Source organism: Tyto alba, unplaced genomic scaffold (genome assembly GCF_018691265.1).
Source record: "Tyto alba isolate M040663 unplaced genomic scaffold, T.alba_DEE_v4.0 Super-Scaffold_23, whole genome shotgun sequence".
NCBI lineage: Eukaryota > Metazoa > Chordata > Aves > Strigiformes > Tytonidae > Tyto > Tyto alba.
Window position 1 is genome coordinate 29,126,688 of NW_024881297.1, and position 24,941 is coordinate 29,151,628.

The 24,941-nt window shown below is 49.3% G+C and overlaps 1 protein-coding gene across 1 annotated transcript; it reads right to left on the reverse strand.

Moving 5' to 3' along the window:
• Nucleotides 1-659: 659 nt before the first annotated feature.
• On the reverse strand, nucleotides 660-16,901 carry LOC122153796 (heme transporter HRG1). Its single transcript, XM_042796900.1, has 3 exons — nucleotides 16,718-16,901; nucleotides 5,502-5,669; nucleotides 660-3,589 (listed from the first exon to the last, which is right to left on the reverse strand). Exons 1-3 carry the CDS (start codon nucleotides 16,854-16,856, stop codon nucleotides 3,453-3,455), a joined length of 444 nt encoding a protein of 147 aa, XP_042652834.1. The 5' UTR covers nucleotides 16,857-16,901; the 3' UTR covers nucleotides 660-3,452.
• Nucleotides 16,902-24,941: the final 8,040 nt, after the last annotated feature.

Below are 24,941 nucleotides of genomic sequence, written 5' to 3' on the forward strand. Positions count from 1 at the left end.
GGGGGAAGACGGCTAAAGGACGATCTCATTCCAACAGCAAAAATAAAATCTGGCTAAAGGGGTGGGGGGGAGAAAAAAAAAAAAAAAAAAAAAAAAGTCAGCACCCTGCCCCAGGCAGTCAGCATATGGGTTTGCACAGGAAGCTGAAATATTCCCTCCCCACAGACTGAAGTTGCAGCCAGGTTTGCTAAGAAGGTGGCCACGGTTTGGGCTCTGCAAACAGTCGTGGTGGCCTGTCCGAGGTGGGGGTGACAAGGGACGGGAACGGGGGGGCGTCCCCAGCACAGCACATTAACCAGCCGCCCCCCCCCCCCAGCCCTTTGCTGCCGGTGCAGACTACAGGGCAAATAAAACCCCGCCACTTAAAAATTCCTCCGTGCCAAAATCTCAAAATGCAGAGGGATTTGTGAGGAGGGGGGGAAAAACCCACATGAGGCATCACTGCCTGTGGATCCAGATGGGGAGGGCGCCGAGAAAACGCGAGGGACGGAGCGCGGCAGAGTTAAACGCTGGGGCTCCACATCACCCCAAAAAGCAAAATGTTTTGTACAATTCACCCCTGTCTTCCCCCAAGGAGTGCTGATGCTGCAGGTTGTCATCAAGGGAGGGAGAGAGACAAATTTTAACAACCTAATAGGGAAAATCACTCCAGACACAGGTTTGGTGAGAAAGACGACTGTATTTCTGCTCTTATTGTGGTGTCACATACAAGTTATAGTGTGGTTTAGTACAAGGAAACATGGGATACACGCAAATGAACCCCACTGTGAATTACATCATCCCACCGCAGCACCAAATCTTACACCAAGCGTGCAAACGAAGCATAAACAATGTAAAAATATATTATATATTTACATACACCATCTTTTAAAAAGCTGAGATGCAAGTAGAAAGTCCAGAGCTAAAACACGTCAGGGAGAAAATGGGTTAGATTCAGTGAGCTGCTTGTAGGCAAATTTACAGTCACAAAAATAAACTTTAAAAAACTCCGGGGGGGGGGGTAAGGTGATAGGACTTTTGGACACGTGCCCATGAAGGGAGCCCCTGATGTGCTCCTACGAGATGCCAGTGGCGTGCAGCCAGGAGGGCTCTGCAATTCAGTGACATAGGGGGACAATGTTTTGCTGTAAGGCAGTAGCAGAGCTCCCCCAGCCCGACCAGTGTGTCGGGATTCCCGCATCCCGAGCGGCACCGGCACAGCAAAGGCGCAGGCAGGGGGGTCGGGGGGGGGGGGGCAGGATGAGAAATGGCTTATTGAAATGACCGATGCTAAAACCACCTGCAAGCTCCACAGCTGGGCAGGGAAGTGAAGCGAGGCCTCCCATCCCCTGCCAGGCACGCTGGCCGCCCGACGCCAGCGGAAAGGGAGATTTCAGTATTTCAAAGCCTGAGTATTAGTCTCATAAGAAAGCGCATTTCACATTGGCAGCCTTTCTCTGGGTTGAGTGACTCCAGCAGGTCCCCTGGCAAAAGCTGGCTATAACCTCCGTTTACACACTGACCCAAAGATGTTCCTCAACCCAGTTAAGTCACCTGAGGCTCTTCCTGCGCAAGAAACAGGAAACTGCCATCAACAGACGCTGCCAAACACTTCCAAAATCCCCTCAACAGCTCAAGTGAACTACCTCGTGCTTGAACCACTCATCTCCCAAAGCAAAGCACAGAACAGCGAAGGTGTGGATGGAGCCTCTGAGCACGGAGAGGGATTCAAACACAGCTAAGTCAGAGCACACGGCGAGGAGGAGGGAACAGAGAGTCCCCAGCAGCCAGCTGCACAAAACCAGACATGCGTGGCACGAGAGAAACCTGGGCTGACAACAGAGCACGCAGGACCCTCCGCTCGCACCTCACGTGGCCACAAAGCCCTGAGCAGGTCCCGTCACCCACCCCCCCTCTGCCACACGTTGCCAAAACGGCACTTGGGGGAAGGCTCCAGCAGCACCCCTGGAGCCGTGGCAGGACAACCGCGTCTGGGAGGCTCCTTCAAACACCCACCTTGTTCACCTTCCCTCGGGCTGCAAGGGAAGGGGGCTCCTCCTGCCTCGTTCCCACCCACCCGCGGAATCAGTCACGGAAGTTGGCCATCTCCAGTTTGTAGCAGCCAGCACCGTCTGTCTGACACGGCAAAACTGGATTCTGCCAGAGCAGCAGCCCGAAACCTTTAAGCTGGTTTGAAGTACGTGTAGAGAACAAGGGAAGATGCAAACGCTTGGCGGTCTCAAGCTTCTCAAGGTAGCTGCTGGCAGGGGGCAAACACGGGGATGAAAGGGGTCACAAAATCCACTCGGGGTTTAGGTTCGTCAGGGCAGTGCCACGCGCGGCTGGAACGCAGAGGGGAGGCTCTGCTGCCATGGGGCACAGACCTGCCAGCCAAGCCCTGCTGTCTCCAGCACAGGTGTGTAGACCTGTCACCCCTTAACTCGCCGCACGAGCGGCCCAGCAATTTATCTGGGGTTGCATTATGCCAGTGGCTCTCGTTACAGAGGCTTGCTGGAAGCCGACTCTGGATACCTTTCTTATTTTTGAGTACTGTGTCTTCTCCCTTCTCTCGTCCTGCTGACTGTTACAGGGAAGCTGAGCAAAGAAAAGGAAATGCTACTGCCTACAAAAAGATGATTTTTTTTTTTTTTTTGAGAATCATATTCATGTTTCTCCAGGGGTTTATGCCTTTGCCCAGCGCATCTTTCACCCAAACACGTGATTCTACATGCTATAAATTTGAGCATTAAATATGGTATTAAGTTCCTTGTTAAAAGCAGCCAGAAACAGCGCTCTCCACCTCTGACAGAGCCTTGAGATGACTAGTGCTTCTCTGCTGCTGGCCCATCCCTCCAGGCTCCTCCAGACCCCAGGAGTGAGCTGACCTGGTGTACAGAGTGTAAAAGGAAAATCCTGGAGGATGCGGGGTATTGGCTGGGAGGTAGGTAGGGCCTTCTGCCACAAGGAAGGGCTCATCTCTCCCTTCCTCTGAGGAGCAGGGCAGTGCAAAAGGAGCTGACTTTCACACAGTAGGGTTCTTTGCTACCCGCATCTGGGGCACCCACCTGAAGCAGGCTGGGGATGCGCTCGTGAGGACAAGATGTCGGGGTGCTGCGTCCGCGAGGTACCAACCCCGAGGGCCCAGGACTTCCTCCCCACTTGAAAGCTCCCCTGGATTTCGGGGCAACACAAAGAGTGGATCTAGGCCTGCTGCGTGTAAGCACGTGGAGTCTTTCACCTCACTACCAGACACAGGACTCCCAGGGAAGTTACAGAAAGACTAGATTGACATCATTAGCCAAACTTTAAATGGTTGAGTAAAAGCAATTAGGAAAAACCCCTACTGCAGACAGACAAACCAAGCAGCACTGGGTGGGTTCCTTCTCCACCTCTCATACATCTCTTGCATGTACCATGCCTCTGGAGGGCAATTCAAACATCCAGCACCTTCAGACAGGGTTGAAGTCCAAGCGTTAGAAGTCACTGAGGATACTGATGTCTGCAAACTCATTCCTGTACCGGTAAGCGTACAAACTGAGCAGGAAGGCCCATTTCAAGGAGATGAAACTCCAGACGCACGACAGGTAGTAGCTTCTGGGATCAGTCAGGGCTAGGAGAGAAAAGGATACAGACACATTTAAAAATCCCATTTATCCCTCATGGAGTCTGGCCAGAAAGAACCCAACTCAGCCCCCCAGTTCCCGGGAGACTTTCAGCCTGCATCTAAAGAACTCGTTCTGCCAGCAAGGCTTCATCAGTGCCTTCTTCCCATTGTAAAACTTCCTCATCTCTGCCACAGGAGAGTATTTTGGTCACAGTCTGAAGAAGGTCATTATTATCTCCAGAGGCAGATCCTGAGAGCTGTAAGGCCACCCACTCGGCCACCCCAAACTCTCCTTGCTTAGGGCCCAACAGATGGAGTTTGTGTGAATTCCTGGACGGCAGAAACATGTGGCTCAAGAAAACAACCTCAAGCATCAGTTCTGAATTTCTCTCACCCTGCCTTATTTCTACTCCCTTCTGCCCCACCACGGCAGGGAGAGAGGAAATCTGAACATCTCAGGGGAAAACAAGAGATAAAATGTATCTTCCTTCTAAAAATGCTTTTACTGATCATTGTGACTGACATTTTATATAATACTGGGGCACTTCAACCTGTACTGCAGGTCTGCAATACAGTGCTGTGATAATCACACATCAGGGAGTGACATGAACAGCCTCTTTTTAGAGAATCTTTGCAAATGAACACATTTCTTCTTTATCTACATAAAACTGCCTTGACTTAGGGATTACTTTGAGGACAAGTGGGTATGGTTCTGCTTTCTGAGTGCATGTCAGCAGTCTTTATTTTCAAAGTTTTTTTTGTTTGTTCTAGAGATGTCAAGGATTTTGAAATACACTTACATAACCTAATGCGTAAAACAATTCTACTTCCAAGCACAGGCTGCTTGGTCATTATTAAAAATAAAGATGATAATTTTTTTGAAGAATACACAAAACAATACTTACTCAGTAAATCCCACTCATTAAGTATACCAGTTCTAAACTTTCCACACATAAATCACCTGTGCAGATGTTCTAGTTTCCCCTCAAATTAGGGCTTTCCCTAAAAAACCCCAAATATTCCCCAAACCAGTTTTTCCTCCTGTCTCCAAGAAAGGAGGTGATGAAAAATATTTGGTTTTCTTTTCCATTTGTATTTCTAACGATTGCGTACGAGTATTTTCATACCCTTCCACTAGGCTGAAGCACTCGAAGCTCCACGGGGAACGTATCAGGGCTAAGCCAAGGGCTTTCGGTGGGTTACGACCCCAACACAGCGTGCCCACCACCACGAGTACAACCACAACAGGACTCTTAGTGGCTATCGGCCCAAATGCAGCAAGCAACAAACACAGACAACTTCTAAAAAAAAAACAAGCCCCAAACTTTCTCTCTTTGGTCTATTGCCAAGCAAATACTGGAAATAATTAGTGAACCTTCCTTAGACAGTGTTAAATATTTTATAGCAACACAGCTTTATATGCTGACTAAGTGTAGAAGGCATTTTCACCCTGCTGACTCGTGTTTGGATTTTAATATCCTCACCCACCTGCTTTATGAGTGCTGAAGAGACACTGTTTAAGAGCACTCCCTTTATTTGTCATAGAAATAAGTAAATGCCAGTTCCTATAGGAAACAAGGCTGGAAAATGTGGCCTGCCCGCCAGCAGCCCTACAGACCAGGCCCATCACGGCTGCTCTCAAATATGAGAGGATGCCCTAGGGGAGCAGCACTCATCAGGCAGCGGGATTACTCCTGTGTCATCAAGATATCACAGCAGAAAAAAATAAATGCAATGGTGTTCTTGCAGCCCCTCCCCAAAAGTCTCTCAACACCTCTCAGAAGAGATGGCAGAAGCGCCCTCACATTCTGACCCCCAGCTCTGCTTTGCAGGCTCTTCTGTTCCTTCAAATCCAATCCCAGTAACCCCAGCATCGCTAGTCATTTCTCCCAGCTGCCTGCTGTAACAAAGTACTTACACTGGTGCTTGGTGATGGCCAGAACCAGGAATGTGCAGAATCCCACCACTGAGAGAGCTGAGAAGAGGATCCCGATGAAGAGGAAGAACCTCAGCCCTTTTAACCAGGTCCTCCAGTAATCCTGCACATACATCACATGCGTGATTAGGGCCCAGAGCGCCAGAACACCTGCTCAATCAGACAGCAAGGGCAATCAGTACCGGGCATCACACTGCGACACAGAAAGGTGTCTAGTAAATATACATCTCATTTAAACCCCACATGAAACACCCAGGAACACTAACGTGGCTGTGTCCCCCCTGGAGAGAGGGGAAATATTGGAAGAGATGGCTGCCTGCGCAAGCATCGCTCCCCACAGCCACCCCAGCCCCCCTGCTCTGACACGGCTTGGAAACGGAGATGCTGATTACAGGCTGGCACAGAAAAGACTTCATTCATTGAACGGATTCCCCCTAAATAACATGTTCATTTCTCTGTTTGGAGGAGGCCCATTTAATCCATACTCAGTGCAGATTTATTTAATTCTCCATACAGCTTTCATGACTTTACACGTAGCAAGCCAGGCACTTGGCAAGAATTAGTGCACCGTTTCTCAGAGGCCAGGCAGCCCCTTTTGCTTAGGGAGACGATGATGAAGAGCACCACTACACGACCACTGATTTTAGACACTTAAATCAAGATACACAGGACCTCTTCAGGTCTCAGAGTTTCACACCATGTCTTTTAGCTCCAACGTATCTCCAGTTAACTTCATAAAGAGTGCATTTATATTAATCCCCTCCAGACACTTCAAGTGTTTCAAGTAAAGGGGCACAGAAGTTCAGCTCCCAGATGATTTGTATGTACAATTCCCACCTACGGCTAAGCACGCTCACTAAATGTTTAAGGTGGTCTAAATCTACCTCTATACTTTTGGCTTTGACCCAAACCGCCTGGATTACATAGCCAGACAAGTATCTGAGCATATACAGATTATACATAATTTTTTAAGAACAGCCAAATTCACTATAGCTATAATAGGAGCAGCAAAAGGCATTTCCCGAAGCTTAGGTGACTAGTCCATAACCAAGTTTCAACTCCCTTGTCAAACGGGTAGAAACAGGAGTTAAAAAAAGAGAGGACACATCCAAATAACAGCTGTAAACAGTTTCTGATATAGGGCAAAACTGATGCATCCTTCCCTAATCTTGTTCTAAAAACTGCTAGCTTTTTACCACACTTCACCAAAAAAAACAGAAGAGACACTCAATATAAGAACTGCCTGTTCACATGTTTAAAGCTTCTCAAAGTTTTTATGACCTGCCAGAACAAGGCTGCCTGTCATTCCCCATTATACAATCCCAACTATAAGCAACATCACCAACTCCAATTATAGCAAGCCGTTCCTCTGTTTAAGTCGCAGCGTTGAAGAGTATGACTAAACCTCCTTAAGCTGCTAACTCAACCTATAGTTAGAGCCACTTTACAGACTTAAAACATTTGACTCATTTTGGCAAAGACCTCAGCGGCATTTCTGAAATTTGAACCTCCAGTGGTGCAACTAACTGGCTTGTATTTCTCCTTCACTGCCATCTCCTTTCCAGATTTTATTTTAAAGGCAGCAGGGGAAAAAAAAATAATAATAGTAAAAAAAAAATGACACCACTGCTAAAATACCAGGCTGCTTTATATGGTATCCTGCAATAACACAGACCTCCCTCTGCGGCTACTTCTCAACATCAAAGGAAGCAAAAACCAGCCTTGCCCACTACAAGATAAACATTTTAATACTAAGGACAGCCACAAGTCTTGCCAGAGCTCATTTGTTACTGGATACCATCATTATACACAAAGCTTCCCAAGGCTTAAAAGAACGTATTATAGCAGAGAGGAAAACAGCTGTGTCAAAACTGATAGATGAGCAGAGCTGAGAGTCGCCGTACAAACACGCTGGACTTGCTTCTCCACTCCTTTCTAGCGGGTTTTCTGACCTCACCGACCACAGATACACTGCAGGTGCACGCCAAATAAAGCTGAATATACACAAAGTCAGTTCCAGGCTAGATGGGAGAACCCTAGCAATGGGTTTTGCCTCTTCAGTGTCTTGGGATGGGGCAAAAAAAGCTAAAATACCCTCCATGGTGGCCCACAAAAGAGGTGAGGGATAAAAGGACAACCTTCAAGAGAAAAACCCCATTAAAAGAAAAAGCACTCAGAGTGAACTAAAAACCCAAAGGTAAAGTGCTGATATCCAGGACAGATGGAGCTCACACACTTTTTACCACAGCGAACAGGAAAGGCAGAATTAGTCCATTACTTTAACTGGTTGGACCTGCTGTACCTCAACAGTATCTAAGCATGTTTTCTGGCTCCAGGCAGTCAGGATTTGAATTCTGAGGCTCTCATCAAGTCAGCCACAGACACTGCTTTTCCACGACTGATTCCACACAGGCCACCACTACGCACGCGTGTTAGAGCTGGCCCAAGATACTCAGCAGATGCAGAAGACCATAGCTGCATTGGCAATGTTTTTCAAGAAGCCTGCCATGGGATTTGGTGCAAAAGCCTATCGCTCAGCTTGCTAAACAACCACTTCCTCGACTTCATATTACCTTTTTTCGGCTTGTGCTCAAGCAAGTTCAACCCACATTTTTTTTTTTAAAAATGGGGAACTTGTGTTTTTCAGTCAGCAAAACAGAGCTGCTTCCCCTCAGGCTCTTTCAGATGACTTGGCACAATTTATTTGAACTGCTGAGTCAAGTTGCTGGTGTTTCCACACCACGACTGCTGCTGATGCTCTCAGAGCCCTCCGTGGGGAGACTCGAGGCAGCGTGTGAGCTCTCACTTGCTCTTCCCCCCACTGCCAGGCCTGACCCTGCACCCTCCCCTGACCCAGCACTGGAAGCTATTTGGCAAACGGTTGTGTTCGGTTAATCCTTAACATCTAGAGAAACTGCCTCACACATGACTAAGCAAAAAAAAAAAAAAAAAAAAAAAAGGCCTTATGACAACTTCACCACGCGTTTGGTCACACGCTCTTGAAAGCCGAGGCAGGCTTTTACAGGCAGCTCAGCCAACATCATGTTCATGACCACGTGGAATAGAGGGGAAAGGGTCTCCTCCAGCTCCTGCCGCACGTTCACCTCCTCTCCCTTATATCTCTACACCACTCAGAACTGTTGGTTAGGCTATCTAGCTTGCAGAGCAGTTGATTTTTCTTTCGGTTTGTTTTGGTTTTTTTCCTAAAATGGCAGAAGAGCATTCCAACAAGTTAAATCAGCTCACACCACCATCTGAAAAACATCAGCACTGGCATAAGAAACATTGGTGGCATGCATTCAGAGACAGGTAGGAGAAACGAGAACAGGACTTGCTTTTTCATTTTTAATTTGCTCATCCTGAGCTTGTGAGATTGCTGCTCAGAACCAAGGAACAGCCACAAAGAAAGCAAAGCCACCACCCAGATGCTGACAAACACATCTGAATAGAAAGAGCATCCCAATTGGGATGAAGCTACACAGAAGTAGGGCATGGCAAATCAAGCTCAGAGTCTGAATACGCAATGAAAACACACAAATATCACAGGGAATTCAATTTAAGCAGAGTCTGTTGCTAAACATAGTTATGACTAACCAAACGCTTAAATACATGAAAATACATACCTTTGCTAAAAAGCCTTCTTTAAGCTAACTGCCTATCAACACACAGCATTCAGCAGGAAAAACCCCGCTGGTTCTAACTCACTCCAATGGAAAAGTGTCCGTGAATGCTGAATGGAGTGTTTGATTCATGTGTAATTCAACTGAAATTGGGTTCAGGAAAAGAAAAGTCACCTCCTATTCACCCATATACATAAGCTAAGTGCTAAAGAACAAATTAGTTGTACTGATTTACAGAAGAGACTTTCATTATCACACAGAGAAACTAAAACCCTACTAGTGTTTTTAATTAATGTGAAATCTCCCCCTTTGTAGACCTTTGCAGGTTTAACAAAAACCTATTAGCTATATATAGGTAACAACAGAACAGCTAGCTCTTTCAGCTGTACAACTGAAACAGGTTTTACTGGAATAGGAAATAAAAATGATTGTCTCATTTAAAGTCTGGAATGATTAACTGCAGGACCTCCAGTTTTTGCTTTTCACCTCAAGTGACTCCCCCAAATCCCCTCCTCCTCCACAACCGCAGTTCTGTTCTCCAGTAGAATCGCACTTTGCACAGAAGCAAAACCTGAACCTGCAGATGTAACCCTGGACTTGCACTGGTAGTTGTCAGCTCCAGTTACATCACCTGCTTAAAATAACATCAAAAAAATCTCACACCCCTTTCAGAGAAACATTTGTCTTGGTGGATTTACCCAACACATCGTGGTTGGAATGACCCTAAAATAGGAGCTGCTCAATAGGACACAATCAAGGGATTTCCGACACAGAGCGGGAAAGTTACCTCTAAATCAAAAACTAATTATCCCAAGTACACAAAGCTCCAGGAAAAGGAAACTGGCCCATCAAACAACCATGAGTACATCTGAAACAAGAGCGACAGAGGCAGGGGTTTTTTAAACAGAAGTTAACAGGTATTTTGACAAGATTAATTCATATTTAAAATACAAAAATTTGCACCATACTTGGAACAAGCTTAAATAAATTCTGAAGGCAAGTTCAAAAGCAGGCTTGCCCTCAGCCTGTAACCTGGTACAGAAAAACACTAATATATAAATATTTTGTAAGCCCTTTCTAAAGTTTGGCATACTTTAGCTTAAGTGAAACAGAACTCTCCCTTTCTCCAAACATAAAAACAAGAACTGGGACAAACAAAAGGATTCCTCAGACCCCCGCTCATCACTGACCAATTCTTGGGTCCCAGCAAAACAAGTTGCATTGTTGATGAGGAATAACAGCCCAGCTGCCTTCTCTGAGGTCAGAGTAGCCCGGGGCCAAACGTGTCAGGCCACGTTTCCACGCCGCGCTAGGACACTGTGTACGACACAAATGGGCGTTACAGATTCCAAGAAAAAACAACAAATGCACAATGGAGGCCAAAACCCCAAGCAAACACATACACACAGCAGCTATTCTGCAATAAGCGTTCGTATTCCAGCCTTCTGAAGCTTCAAGTGCATGTTGATGATGGCAGACAAAACGACAATAAAAATGAAAAACAATATTAAAAACTACTTGCATAGTTCTGGAAAATATGAAGTCTATGTTGACCAATTAGAAACTTTTTTTCAGAGCGCTTACAAAGCCTTCAGTCATTTTCCATCTAAACAGTCTTCTTTTACAGGCTCTGTTACTCTAGCTGGAGTATTAGAAATACCTACTCTAAAAGGAGCCCAAGTTTTGCCAACCTAAGTTCATTTTGCCATTTCTAAGTTTTAAAAACCTTGCCTTGTCTGGTTGATTCCCAGAAAGGGTAAAATATTTTCTTCCGGGAGCTAAAGCCAAGCTATCTCAGCCTCAGCTGCTTTTGGAAGAGGTTAAAAATGGGTTTTCTTGAACAGCAATTCTGCCAAAATAGCTGGGGATCAACACTGAAATATTTTAGGAAAACAGCTCTCGAAGGAGAGGAGTCTTTGGAGCATTCTAGTGAAAACTGGTTTTCACTTGGCAACGTTTCCCTCTGGACACATGCAATCGAGTGCTTCACTATTCCAGCGTGTTTCGGTTCGGAGGAAAGCAGACTGGGCCGCACGCGTGCAAGAAGAAAAACCTGGCGTTTCAGCTTGTTGTTCAGCACCGAGTTGGTCTGCTCAGCCATTTTCAGAAGCAGGAAACAAGATGTAGAGATTTCAGATGCTCTGTGCCTCTACCATTCACTTTTAAGAGGAAACCAACCTCACATTTTCCAGCACAACAGCAGCACTTACGACGGACTCATTCTCTCCTCGCCACTGAACTAAATGACAATTAAGCATAAGCCATGTGGAGTCTTCCTTCTATTTTCTTTTTAGTGTGCTTCCCCTCCCTTTTCTCCATTCCTTAAGATGATGAGCTAAAGCAGACACGAGCGAACCCTTAATCGAACAGTATGTAGCATTTTATATGCAAATCCAAACGTTTAAAAATACTTCACTGCACAACTGCAACGCTTTTTGGCTGTGCTATTCCAGCCCTGGATAGGGAACACGCCAATTTGCGTAAGTTTATCTAGTGTATGCAAGGTAGATTAGTTAGAGTCTTCAGAGAATGACTACTTTTGCACGCAACAGATACGGTGTTCAGCATAAACTAGCTTCTGCTACTTTCACTTATCAGATATTTTTAAAGTTTCAAGTGTCTGAAGAGTACATTTTGTGTTTCATCTACTTTGCAGCTGCTTTAATATCTGGTCCACATTATACTCGCAAAGCACAAGCTCTATATTTTGCCAGAAATATCTGAGCAGCTTGGAAACAGCCAATAGAGTCTCTCTGGAGCGGAAAAAAAACCCCTCTCTTTCTATTACATTTAGAAAGAGAAGATACATACACAAGAACATTAAAAACCACTCAGGAAAGGGCTGGATATATCCTGAAAACATTGAATTGCTTTCTTCTCTTTTAAACTGCCTCTGGCAGAATGAAAACATCAGAGTGGCTTCAAGATTCATGGCCTACTTAAAAAAAAAATAATTTAAGGCAGTGAGGGGAGAAGGTCAAACATACAAACAAGCAGTAAATTACAAAAGCCACTGTGACTAGCTCAAAATGAAATGGCAAACCACCGAGACAGCCAGTATTAACTCAGGAATGACTTTCTGGGTCCTGTGATTAGACAATTAAGCTGCTGTCCCTCAGGTTATCAGAAGCACTCGATGGGGTGTTTCTGCTTAAAACAAGGGTATGATACACAAGGTCTGTATCTGATTTAAGATGATCCCCAAATTCCCAAGTATGCATGCCCAGAGGCATATTTAAGATTCTAAGGATTAGCGAGCTGATTTTACTAAGCATTGTGTGTGGGGTTTATTATTATGAAAGCCAGCCAGAAAGACTGGAAAGGTAGTTTGCTCAGCACCTTAAATTACATACTTCTGATTTCATAACTAGAGGTAACTGAGGGCTCTAGTTACAGACTCATCAGTATGTGGCAATTGTCCCTCCACAGAACTTTAATACTAGAACTTAGAGCAAATAAATATCTAGGTCTTTAAATTATAGGAAATGTATCCGAGCAAGTGAAAGTACAAGCAGCAGTGGAGGGCAGATTTCAATGAAAAATGTAGAAGGAAAGGTTCTCTAAAAGATAAGCAAAAGATAAATAAACTGATTACAAAGAGAAAGAGATAGATTCCTAGTGAGACAGGAATCAGTAGGACTTCTTACTGAGAGGAAGTGGATGGATAAACATCCTAAAACACATGTCCCTGACAAACCAAAGGCACATCAACAAAAGCTGCAGCAGGCTGCAATCCATCTCGCCAACACAGGCAAGAGAGCAACGACAAACACACAGGAGGCGATGGGAAAACCAGAAAGATAGTTAAAACTAGATAAACATGTACAAACACACACTCGCAGAGGAGGCTGGCAGGCAAAGCCTCGGCTTAATCAGAGGCATATTAACGAGGAGCTGCTGCAAAGCTGCCAAATACACCAGCCGAAACAATTTTCTGCCCCCCACACACAGTGTCAGAGCTCCCAGCTACAACAGCCCAACCTGCAACCCGCTCTCAGGTGCTCAGATTGCTTTTTGATGCTTCTGAATGAAAGAGGCACACAACAGGCCAAAAAAATCCCCATTTGTGCTAAAGACACTGAACGCACCCAACACAGGGTTTTGATTTCACGACACCAGCTGCAGCAGCACACACGCTGCGCCCCAGCACTTGAGCTGTGTCTCACATTTTGGGGGAGAAGCCGCCTTTTTGCGGTGTGTTATGCTGTACAACACGCAGAAAGTCACAACAGGTTTACTAGTAGACTAAAGGGCACAAAACAATGCCCGACAATTAACTTTGCAACATCTACACAGCGGAAAATTTCAGCAGCTCGCCCACTTCCTTTCCTGCCATTCTCTGCCAGTAGAAGTAAGTACTAGTTAGCACGTTACAATAAAAAATGGATGATTTAATGAAGGATGCCAGAAACGAATCAAGTGAGCACCCTGCTTACCTGAAACTGAGATATCCACAGTGTCTGAGCATAATGCAAGCCTCCTACACACCGTGATTTTTTTCTTAGAACAATCTTACTTCAGCAAGTAGCCTTACTTTCAATGTACAGAAAAAAAATATGGCTTTTTTTTTTTTTTTTTGGCTACTCCCCCACAACTAAACAAGCGATCACTTAGCTCTCTACCCATGCAGGCTTCAGTGTGCAGGACATGAAATGTCGATTTGTGAAGGTTAGCAATGAACTGAGAGCACAACTTGACTTTAACATATGTCTGGCAGCAGAACCATTTTAAAAGGTCCTCCCCATACATGAGTGATTTTATTCCTCCTCCTTCCTGGCCCCTCCGTGGTGGGGATAGCAACATTAGTGAGACAGCACGCTAGATACCCTCAGTTAAGGGTGAGAGCCTAAAATAAAATCTCATCTCAAATGCCTGGAGCGTATTTCACCTGCTGAGACACTGAGAGGGTAGAAAAGCAAAGCAGAAGGACAGGAAAAAGCAACCATGAATTTCAGATGACAGGAACCCCTTAAATCAGCTTTGTCTAACACCAAAACATACACTTCTTAATCTGTTGCTCAGGCTTTGTGATCCTACCATGACTCTACCTATGTATATTTCAACAGATGTTTGAGAGCACATGAATTCATAGAGCTCAACCCAACAAATGACCATTATTTTAATTTGGTTCCTTGCTTACCTTGCTCCTCGTTATCTTAACTAGCTTGAATCACCTGGCAATTAACCAGCACACAAACCTCTTTCTCCCAGCAGACAATAATCTAAGCAACTTCAGCACAGAAAGTACAGGATGGTTCCCTCTCTGCTTTCTCACCAACCTCCTCCTAGAACACCGACTTCTGATATTCCTCTGTGAGGAAAAAAACAAAGACAGCACGTGCATACAGCAGAAAATATTACTTGCTATTTTGTTGTGCATTTCTGGGGTACAACACTCCAGCTTTCCCTGTATCACCTAGTAAAGGAAGGTATTGGAAGTTCTCTGCTTAATTCCAATTCCAGCTGGAATTTAAGCTTTTTGGAGAGAGAGGAAGCAGAGAGGCAACCACAACCCTGCCCCTCACAGCTGCTCTGACAGCACAGTAAGCACCAAGAGGTAGACGGGAGCACTGGTGTTGCTCACACACCAGAAGTAAGGCAGATTCTTTACAAAGTTTAACTTCACTTTCTACTCTTCCTCCAGGCATTCAGCCAGAGAAACCTGTGAGTTGCTGAGCTGACAAACCGAGAGAGGACTATGTTCTGCCCCAAACCAGTCATTAACTAAGATCCACAAGCAATGTAGGCATCTGAATCTCACTGATTTCAGTGAAAGTTATGATGCAGTTTACAGCTCCTGGCCTCTACAACAAGTAGCCCAAACGCCTATTTCAGAGAGTCTGACACAGATTCTTTCAGCAGGTCTAAATGTCAGGAGGCTGGAGTTTTTCTTCCCTGAAAATACAGAGCACTTATACATATAGGTTGCCAGACCAAAATTTTATTAGGAAAGCCACCAAGGCTTTCAACTGTAACTCTGAAATAAAATCCTCTTTTCAGTAAGAATGCTAGCTAGTGCACAGGGCTTACTCTGACAGCCACACGCAATTTAAGCCTCAAACTTTAGAATTTTCCCTCCGTAACACGGCAAGTTATACACCATCACTAACCAAAGCTTTTCCACCACGAACAGCAAGTTTGCTAGATGTCATTGCAAAAACCTTCTTGGGACCCAGGACGAGTCTAGAACAATTCCATCTTCACTCACAGCCAAGTTATAAAATACACAAATTAATTTCCTTTTTTCCTAAGGGATGAGCAACAGATGCAGTTAACTCGTCCCACAAACCACAGTTTTGCATTTCAAGTTGCAGATACAGCCAGACACTATGAGCTCAAGTCTCCCAAACGGTTTTTATTCAAAGTCACTCCCACACGGCGCAACAAGCCCCTCCAGGAGGTCGGAAGCTCCTGGGCTGATCGGGAAAACATCACCTGCAGACTTTCCAAAACAGAGCGTACCCCACTCAAGTCCCCAGATCATATATTGTAGTCATTTACTCTAGCTGCCATACAGAGCTTTCTCCCCCCACCCCATCATGCCACAAGCCCAGTTTGGCAAGCTTTGCCACCGCCTTTCAAAGAAATCCAAGGCGGGCAGCGTGGAGGGAAGGGCCCGGTGTCGACGACGCCGTCCCCAGGCACAAACTGCCGCTTCTCCCTGTTTTCAAGCCACACTCGGTGCTTTTTGGGGAAGGTGAAAGCACCCACCCGGGCAGGGACCCAGGGGGCTGTGGGCTCACCCGCCCTCACGGGTGATGAACGAGGGCTCCGCATTCCTGGGGCAGCGCTGCTTCCCCCAGTCCCTGTCCCCCCTCTCACCGCAGAGACCCCCCATAGAAACAGCGAGGTGAATACACCCAGCCCCAGAGACCACCTACCCCTCACAGCAACACTGAGGTGAATTCACCCACCTCCCACAGCAACACTGAGGTGAATTCACCCACCCCCACAGCAACACTGAGGTGAATTCACCCACCACCCAGAGCAGCACTGAGGTGAATTCACCCACCCACCAGACAGCACTGAGGTGAATTCACCCACCACCCAGAGCACACTGAGGTGAATTCACCCACCACCCGAGACACCCAGAGCAACAGAAGTGAATTCACCCAGCCCCAGAGACCACCTACCCCCCAGCAACACTGAGGTGAATTCACCCACCACCCAGAGCAACACTGAGGTGAATTCACCCACCACCCAGAGCAACACTGAGGTGAATTCACCCACCACCCAGAGACCACCCAGAGCAACAGAAGTGAATTCACCCAGCCCCAGAGACCCCTACCCCTCACAGCAACACTGAGGTGAATTCACCCACCACCCAGAGCAGCACTGAGGTGAATTCACCCACCCTCCTAGAGACCACCCAGAGCAACACTGAGGTGAAGTCACGCCACCCCACAGCAACACTGAGGTGAAGTCACCCACCCCCACAGCAACACTGAGGTGAAGTCACCCACCCCCCAGCCCATCACCCTCACGGGAAGACCCTCCTCGCCCTCACACCCCCACCCCCGCCGCCTGAGGGCATTACCTCAGGAGGCGGCTGCCCCGGCCCCCCCCGCCGCCCCGTACCCGAGAGCCCCCCCGCCGCCGCCGTGGCGGGCTGTCGAAAGGCCGGCGCCAGGCTCCAGGTGAAGAAGGCCGAGAGGCCCATGAGGGCGCCGGCCGCCGCGTAGGCCAGGCGCAGGGCGAGCGCCCGGCTCACCGCCATCGGAGCGCTGCTGCGCCGCCCCGCCCGCCGGCAGCTGGCCCCGCCCCGCGACAGCGCGCCCCCTGGCGGCCGGGGGGACCCGGGGGAGGCCCGGGGCGGGGACACGGGGGGCGGGGGGAAGACGGGGCGGAGATTGGGGACGCGGGGAGTGGGGACATGGGGGGACACGGGGAGTGGGGACGTGGGGGGACGCGGGGAGTGGAGACATGGGGGGACGCGGGGAGTGGGGACATGGGGGGACACGGGGGGACACGGGGAGTGGGGACATGGGGGGACACGGGGGGACACGGGGAGTGGGGACATGGGGGGACACGGGGAGTGGGGACATGGGGGGACATGGGGAGTGGGGACATGGGGGGACACGGGCAGTGGGGACATGGGGGATGCGGGGAGTGGGGACATGGGGGGACACGGGGGGACACGGGGAGTGGGGACGTGGGGGGACGCGGGGAGTGGAGACATGGGGGGACACGGGCAGTGGGACATGGGGGGACACGGGGAGTGGGGACGTGGGGGGCGCGGGGAGTGGAGACATGGGGGGACACGGGCAGTGGGGACATGGGGGGACATGGGGAGTGGGGACATGGGGGGACACGGGCAGTGGGGACATGGGGGGACACGGGGAGTGGAGACATGGGGGGATGAGGGGAGTGGAGACATGGGGGACACAGGGGGACACGGAGAGTGGGGACATGGGGGGACGCAGGGAGTGGAGACATGGGGGGACACAGGGGAATATGGGGAGTGGGGACATGGGGGGGACATGGGGAGTGGAGACATGGGGGGACACGGAGGGTGGGGACACGAGGGGATACGGGGGGACACGACGAGTGTGGACATGGGGGGACACGGGGCGGAGATTGGGCATGGGGAGTGGGGGCACGGGGGGTCATGGGATGGAGATTGGGCATAGGGAGTGGGGACACGGAGTGGGGACACGGGGGATACGGGAGGACATGGGATGGACATTAGATATGGCGAGTGGGGACATGGGGGGACACGGGGAGTGGGGACACAGGGTGGACATGGGGTGGACATGGCGAGTGGGGACACAGGGGGACATGGGACGGACATGGAGAGTGGGGACATGGGGGACACGGGGAGTGGGGACACAGGGTGGACATGGGGCGGACATGGGGAGTGGGGACATGGGGGGACACGGGGCAGACACTGGACATGGGGAGTAGGGACATGGGGGGACACAGGTGGGCATGGAGAGTGGGGGGACGTGGGGGGGTGGGGATGACACACAGATAGACCTGGGGAGTGAGGACATATCGGGGGGGGGGCATGGGGACATGGGGGATATGGGGGGCATGGGGACACAAGAGTGGGGACACAGGAGGACATGGGCATGGGACACGGGGTCTTGAGGGACACAGGTGGACAGAGAGGAGTGGAGACATGGGGGGCCATGGGGACACGAGGGTGGGGACATGGGGACATGGGAGGGACACAAGGGAGACATGGAGGGCATGGGGAGGGGTTAGGGACACGAGGATGGGGAGATGGGGACATGGAGGCATGGGGGGGACATGGAGATGATGGGGGACAGGGAGGCACAGGGTTAGGTGGGACATGAGGACACGGGAGCACTGGGACAGGGGAGCACGTGGCGTTGGGGACATTCTCTGTGTGGCCTTTGCTTCCTCTCTCGGGGAGTTTTCCTTCCTCAGCCAGCACCATCCTGCTCGGTTGTGGCATTGTGGCTTTGGGGACACCTCATAAAAGTTCTTAAATACTTTGGGGCTTTTTCATTCTCACTTTCTCTCCTCCCCCCTCCCCCCCTCCTTTTTTTTAAAAAACATTTTGTCATTTTCTGAGGTGCTGCCTGGGTTTGGCTGCACTTAAACCCAGGGGACAGAAACTTGCAGCAGGGATGGAGACGAGAATGGGCTTTTTCCACCTATTTTGAATCAATTATTAATTGCACTTATGTAAGAGGTACATCGTCTGCTGCTCAAGGACGGCAGGGGCGGATGCTCTACCCAGAGCCTGGGAATCCATTACTTGCTCTATTCCAGCTCATAATGTTTTTTCCTTAATTTTCCGGATTTAGTCTCTACCAAGATGATCTTTCCAGGCCTGGGAGAGTGCAGCTTGGCTGCTGTGACCGCACGCAGAGGAGTCCCTGCTCTAGATGGCAGCAGCTTCCTTCCCTTTCCCTGAGATAGCCCTGAGCAACATCTCCCCTTCCCTCCTTACTTTATCCAGTGAGACCCTGAAAACCCCCAAGGATGGAGTTTCTCCATATATCCCACGTGAACCTCTCTGACTTCAGCCTCCTGCTGTGAACCACCATGAAGAACCTGGCTCCATCTTCCCGATAACCTCCTTCTAGATGCTCAAGGCCGCTGTTATGTGTCCCCAAGACTTTTCTCTTCTTTGGCTGAACAAGCCCCATTTCCTCAGCTTTTCCTCATGCAGAAGCTCCAGCTTCCAGCCGTGCTCCAGCCTCCGACTCTTTCGGTGGCCCTCCTTTGAATTCACCCCAGTTCATTGATGTCTGTCTCCTGCTGGTGGCCCAAAACTGGACACAGCATCCAGATGTGGTGCAACAAGTGCTGGGCGGAGGGCAACAAGTGACAAACCGTCGGAGAACATGAGCGGGATGCGGAGGATCCTCATTTTTTGAAGGACATGATGATGAGGACAGTCACGGCATGTCTGCAAATGTTGACGTTCACTGGGGCTGAGAGACGTGGCTGAGGCTCCAGCTCCACCAGTTCAAGAGCAGGTCATGCGATCCGCGAGCGGAGAAAATGTTTATGCAGTGCGAGCGACCCGTAAAGCCTTATCACATTCTTGGCTGAAGAATCGGAAAAATTCACGGGGGAGCTCACCGCAGGGCCCGGAGGAGAAACGGCATTTCTTGGGCAGCACCGTGGGACGTTATTCCGAGCACACCTCAGCGCCTGAGGTGCTGAACGCGCATCGGTCACGGTCACTGGTGAGAACGTGGATAATCTTGCAGCTCGTTTGGGTTCAGCAACGCTGAGTCGCAGCCTGACGTATCCTGGGCCTGAGCACAGTCCCGAAGACTCGGTGACATTAATAAAATACCTGGTGCCCTTGGGATGGATGGCTGCAAAGACCCGCTTGTCCTGGGTGCCTTTGGCTGGGGGAGGGACTTGCTGTTTGTGTTTTTTTTAGCATAAAATCCTTGAGACCTGCAAAAACTCTCTTCCCTGACACCTCCTGCAGCCACTGCAGGAATTCAGATGCTGCGTGCATGTACCTGAAAGCGCAATAAGCAGAGTCAGCAAACGCCAGTCAGCTATTCTGTGTCAAAACAGGTAAAATGAGCTCCATCTCTGTTCTCTCTTCCCAGACTCTTCTCACACGTACTTTCTGCCAATTACCCAGCAGAAATTTGGAGACAACTTCTGTAGTGTCATTCCAACTCAGCTGAGTCTGCCCAAATGGCTGGTGCCAGAGACAAAAAGATTTTGTGGAATGATTTTTTTCAGGTAGAAAACCTCTCTGACCCGAGCAGAAACAAGTCTGTTTTTTTATAGATGATCAAGGTTCAAATGGATCATTTAGGGAAGATGAGGCCAAAGCAGAAAGTCATCCAGAAGGATCTGGGGAGATATAATAAGGGGAGCAGGTAATGGGGAGCAGGTCTATGACTTCAAACAACCTCAGAGACGGTCAATGTGTCTTTTAAAAGGCTGCAGGAGGCATCTGGAGGTCAGAAGTGGGTAGGTCTGTCTCCAGTCTGGGTGATGGGTTTGGGAGACCTTTGGCTGTTCCCACAGAAAACAACAGGACATCGACATGGGTAAATAGCGGGAAAGAGTAAATGCTGCTTTGGAAAGTGGAATAAAGTGGCCTCGTGGACATAATGTACATTGATTTTCGAGAGAAATCCATTCTGTTGTGCTCCTTCACCTCTGCTGATGGGAAGGAAACAACTCCCCTGCGTTAATAACCATCCACCAGACAAGACCGAGGAGCTGGTGGGAGATCGGTCTGTGTTAGTGCATCCCACTCTGCGCCAGGCGCGGGGAGATCCTGGAGAGATGCTGAGATACGGGGCAGGGTTTGAGGGTGGATCTGGCGGGGAGCTCGGCTCAAGGGTGCAGGTCCCAGCTCCGATGTGCGACAGGACTCGGGAGCAGGATCAACATGTGGAAATGCCCTGGGCTGCAGCTGATACCAACCAACAGCCGAGGAAGAAGAGAGCGGTGCGGGTGTCCCTTCGTCAGAAAGAGGATGAGAGCGGCGCGGCTGGTCGCGGGATGCCCCCGAGGAGGGGTTGACATCACCCTTGGTAGGTTGCTGCCATGCAGACGTGCGTGTCTGGGCCAGCCAGCGGTGAGAGAAACGGGCACTTCGGGGCATGAGTCACCTCATCCCGAGTTAAAGATCTCAGCCAGCTCAGGAGAATCGCGCCCAAGGAGCGATTCGCACCTTAAATCCCTGCCAGCACCGTGCGAGCAGGTCTGGCAGCTGGCGTGAGCGTGCACCTCAGTGCCGAAAGAGTCCGGGTTTGGGCAGCAATCTGCTTTTTTGATCAGCCCGGTGTTACAGTGCCAAAGCAAGTTGATCCCCAGGTGGAAAAGCAGTGCCGCCAGGATCAGAATCCCCCTCAGCAAGTGCAATTCTCTCCATCCACGGAGCAACAAACCCCAAATCTGCAGGAGGGTAACGAGAAGCTGAGTGTGCATGGAGGAACCTGGGGGTCTAGAGATCCTCCTTCCTTGCCCAGGAGACAAATGCAATCACTGGACAGGAGTCCTGCACCATGCCCAGCTGACCTTTTTTGGGATGCTGAGCTAGAGGAGACGTGGTTTCCACAGTTCCCTGAGCCTCTGCATCACCCTTGTCCACAACCTTGTCCGTTCTGGGACAAGGCAAGTTTGGAGCACCCTCAGCCAACTCACCAACACGTTGGAAGCAATAGCAACCTCAAGCTGGCCTCGGGATTAAGATGATTAGAAGCTGCTGGAATTTGCATGGCCTAATTAAAGATTCACTGAGCAGACACAATGAGCCGGCGCTGAGCAGCTAGCCCGGCGCTCGCTCTGTATTTCCCCGTGGGCTGCTCTGGGTCGTGTTTCAGGACAAGATTCACATCGCATCATTACGAAATCCCTGCTCCCGGGTGGGAGCCGTGTCCTCCAGGCACGTTGGGGATGCAAGAGCCCCAGTTTTCTGGGGGGGGGGGGGCCAGGTGCTTTAAAGCCCGGTTTATTGCAGAGCGGTTCGTTTTGCCTTGAGAAGGGTCTGAGGCCCAGTTAAACCCAGCTGGGTGTCCTGGCTGAGTGCAGGGAGAGCTGGAGCTGCGGGCAGGGGAGGGATGGCTGCCAGCCCCTCTGCAGCCGGCAGAGACCTTTTCCGAGCAGTTTATGGCTGCTCTGTGTTAGCAGGAGCCCACGGCAGAGGCTGCTGCCCACCCTGGGACACCCCCACCCCGTGGGTGGCCCTGCTCCGAGGGGTGGAAACCTCCGGCAGGCACGGGCGGATGGGATGGAAATGAGCAGGGAAAGGGGGAGTAACCGCTTCAGACGCGAATACAGACGTTCCCGTTCAGCAGCCTCCTTGCATTTCTCAACCTAACGATGTTTTCTCACCTCTCGACCCAAAACGGGCTTCCCGGCTCCTCGGCACTGCCCACAACAAGCGGGCAACCCCAGATGGCATCTTAATTTTGCGGAGATTTGGACCTTGGCCCTTTTCTCCACCACCAGCACCTGGTTGCCAGGTTGCCCAGAGCAGAATCTTTCTCCTGGTTATTGCTCCTGCTTGCAAAGTCACAGCAACAGCTGGGAAACAGCCGGATTTACCGGATGAGGGATTGCCTTCCTCCTCCTCCCTCCGCCCCGCGTGCTGTAGGTGGGAAAGCTGGATGGTGGCTGGATCTGGGAACAAAAGGAGGAAAATCATTCGAGATGGGGGTAGCCCTGCTTGTTTTCAAAGAGCTGGAAACAGGCTGGTATTTTATCCTGCTCATCTCTTGAGAATTTGTCCTTGAGGCTTTTTTTTTTTTTTTTCTCCTTTAAAGGCACGTTTCATATATGGGAATAACTGGGGAAAATAATGATTTAGAACCCGTGACTGTTAAAGACTCAGAGGCAAAAGGAAGAAGGAAAAGTTAAGGAAATGAGGAGGTCCCAGCCCTTCCTGCTTCGAGGGAGGGTTACAAATGCTCCCTTAAAACGGCCCTTTGGGAAAAACTGTTGTTTTTCCTTCTCCTTTCATTAATCCTTCCTTAACCCCCACTGCCACAGCTGCCTGCCGGTTCCTTGGGGCTCCCACCCGGCTCTGTTCACTCTGAAACCCACAGTGGTCTGCAATGAGCTCGGCTGGTGCTGGCTCTTGGGGACACGGTCCTCCAGATGCCACCAAGCTGCCGTGTCTCAGTGTCTCCCTGTCTCAGCATTTTGGTGTCCCGGTGATTCGGCGTCTCCGTGTTTCGGTGTCTCTTCCATGGATTTAAAGGACTGTGTAAGGCAAAGCCTCTTGATTTCAACATTCCCAAGGGGCTGCAGCCTTAGGCTTGAGGCTCAGGCTTAACTTTAGGGTGAGGGCCAGGGCTAGGGTTGGGTTTAGGGCTGGCTTTGGGTTAGCAAATGCCCCTCGTGCCAGGCAGACACGCACCTTGCAGCGCTGCAGAGCTGATGGCCACTGCTGCCCGTGCAGCCCTGCCTGCCCCCCCCGGCATCGCCCCGGCGCCCCCCCCACCCACAAAACGCAACGCAGCCAGCCACTTCATCTAATCTTGCTTTTCCCGGGTGAAATCTGCCACTTCTAGGCCAACCATAACGCTAATTGTTAGTGATTTAGAGATATTTCGTCTGCAGAGGGAGGTGAAAGCCATCGTTTTCTGGAGGGCTGGTGATAAGCCTTTGCTGGATTCAGATCTGAAGTGTTTACAGCTCTTCAGAGACGCAAATCTGGGAATCAAGTTTCAGGAAGAATTGGAAGAAGCAAACTGGGTATGGAAATACCAGGAGAACAAGATGCATCACGCTCACCAAATGATAATTAAAGGAGTATGAAATGCAACCGCTTGGGAGACTGAAATCCTCCTTCCTAAAAGAGCAGCATCACTTCCATGGCAGCGTATTCCTGCTCAAGTCACGATCCAACTGATGATCCTAAAATGGCTAATACAGCTATAGTTACAGCTAAACGACCACGCCTAAAATAATACCTATAGTTGTTTTCTTTTCAACAAAAAAAAGCATATGATAGCTTGTGTTAATTCCAGAATAGCTGCTAATTCTGTACCAATTAGGAGATAAAACGCAGGAGCGGAACTGCTTATTAAATTACAAATCATGCAGACTAAATCCGAAGATTATTTAACGCCAAGTGTTTCAGTAAGACGCTTGCAAAACTGCGCTGGAATAATAATGTCACTGTGGAAGTAGTATTAATCAAAGTAATGAAAATATAAATTAGGAAAGGCTTAGCCAATAAAAAGGAAATATATATAGTTTGAGAAAAAGAAATACATAAAGTAGCTACATTAAAGAATAAACAACATGCTTAGAGTGCAGTAATTTAGAGCCATTTTCCCCAGAATCGTATTTTCAACACCAATTTGTTATCTTGTCCTGGTAAGCCAAAGTGATGATAAATATAAAAGATTTCTTCTATAACCATCTGCCAGCAAATACACTCATCAGTGATACAGAGAGTTCAGCCATTTCTCCTTGAGTTTCTTCTGGGCAAATGCACTAGACCCTACCACTGCTTTTCAGGAAACGATGCCAAAATAGGTGGTGTGATGAAAAAAAAAAAAAAAAAGCAGCTTTTAGCTCATTCGACCTTCGGGTAACGGGCGCAGGAGGGGAAGCAGGTTTCAGCCGTCTGCTGCCCCGTGTATCTGCGGTTCCTCTTTAGGATGGCCCCAGGGTTATTAGCACACACACACCCCCCACACACATCTCGCCAGCTCCGATGCTGCGATTCAGCATTTCCGAGCCCTGTCGGGCGTTTCCTCAAACAACCCGACGCTCGCAGCTCCTCATCTCATCTGCCAAAGCCCCTTCGGGTTTTAGCACCCGGCTCCGGTTTGCTGCAGCGACAGCCTGGCACGCCGGTAACACGGAGGCAACCAAATACCCTGAG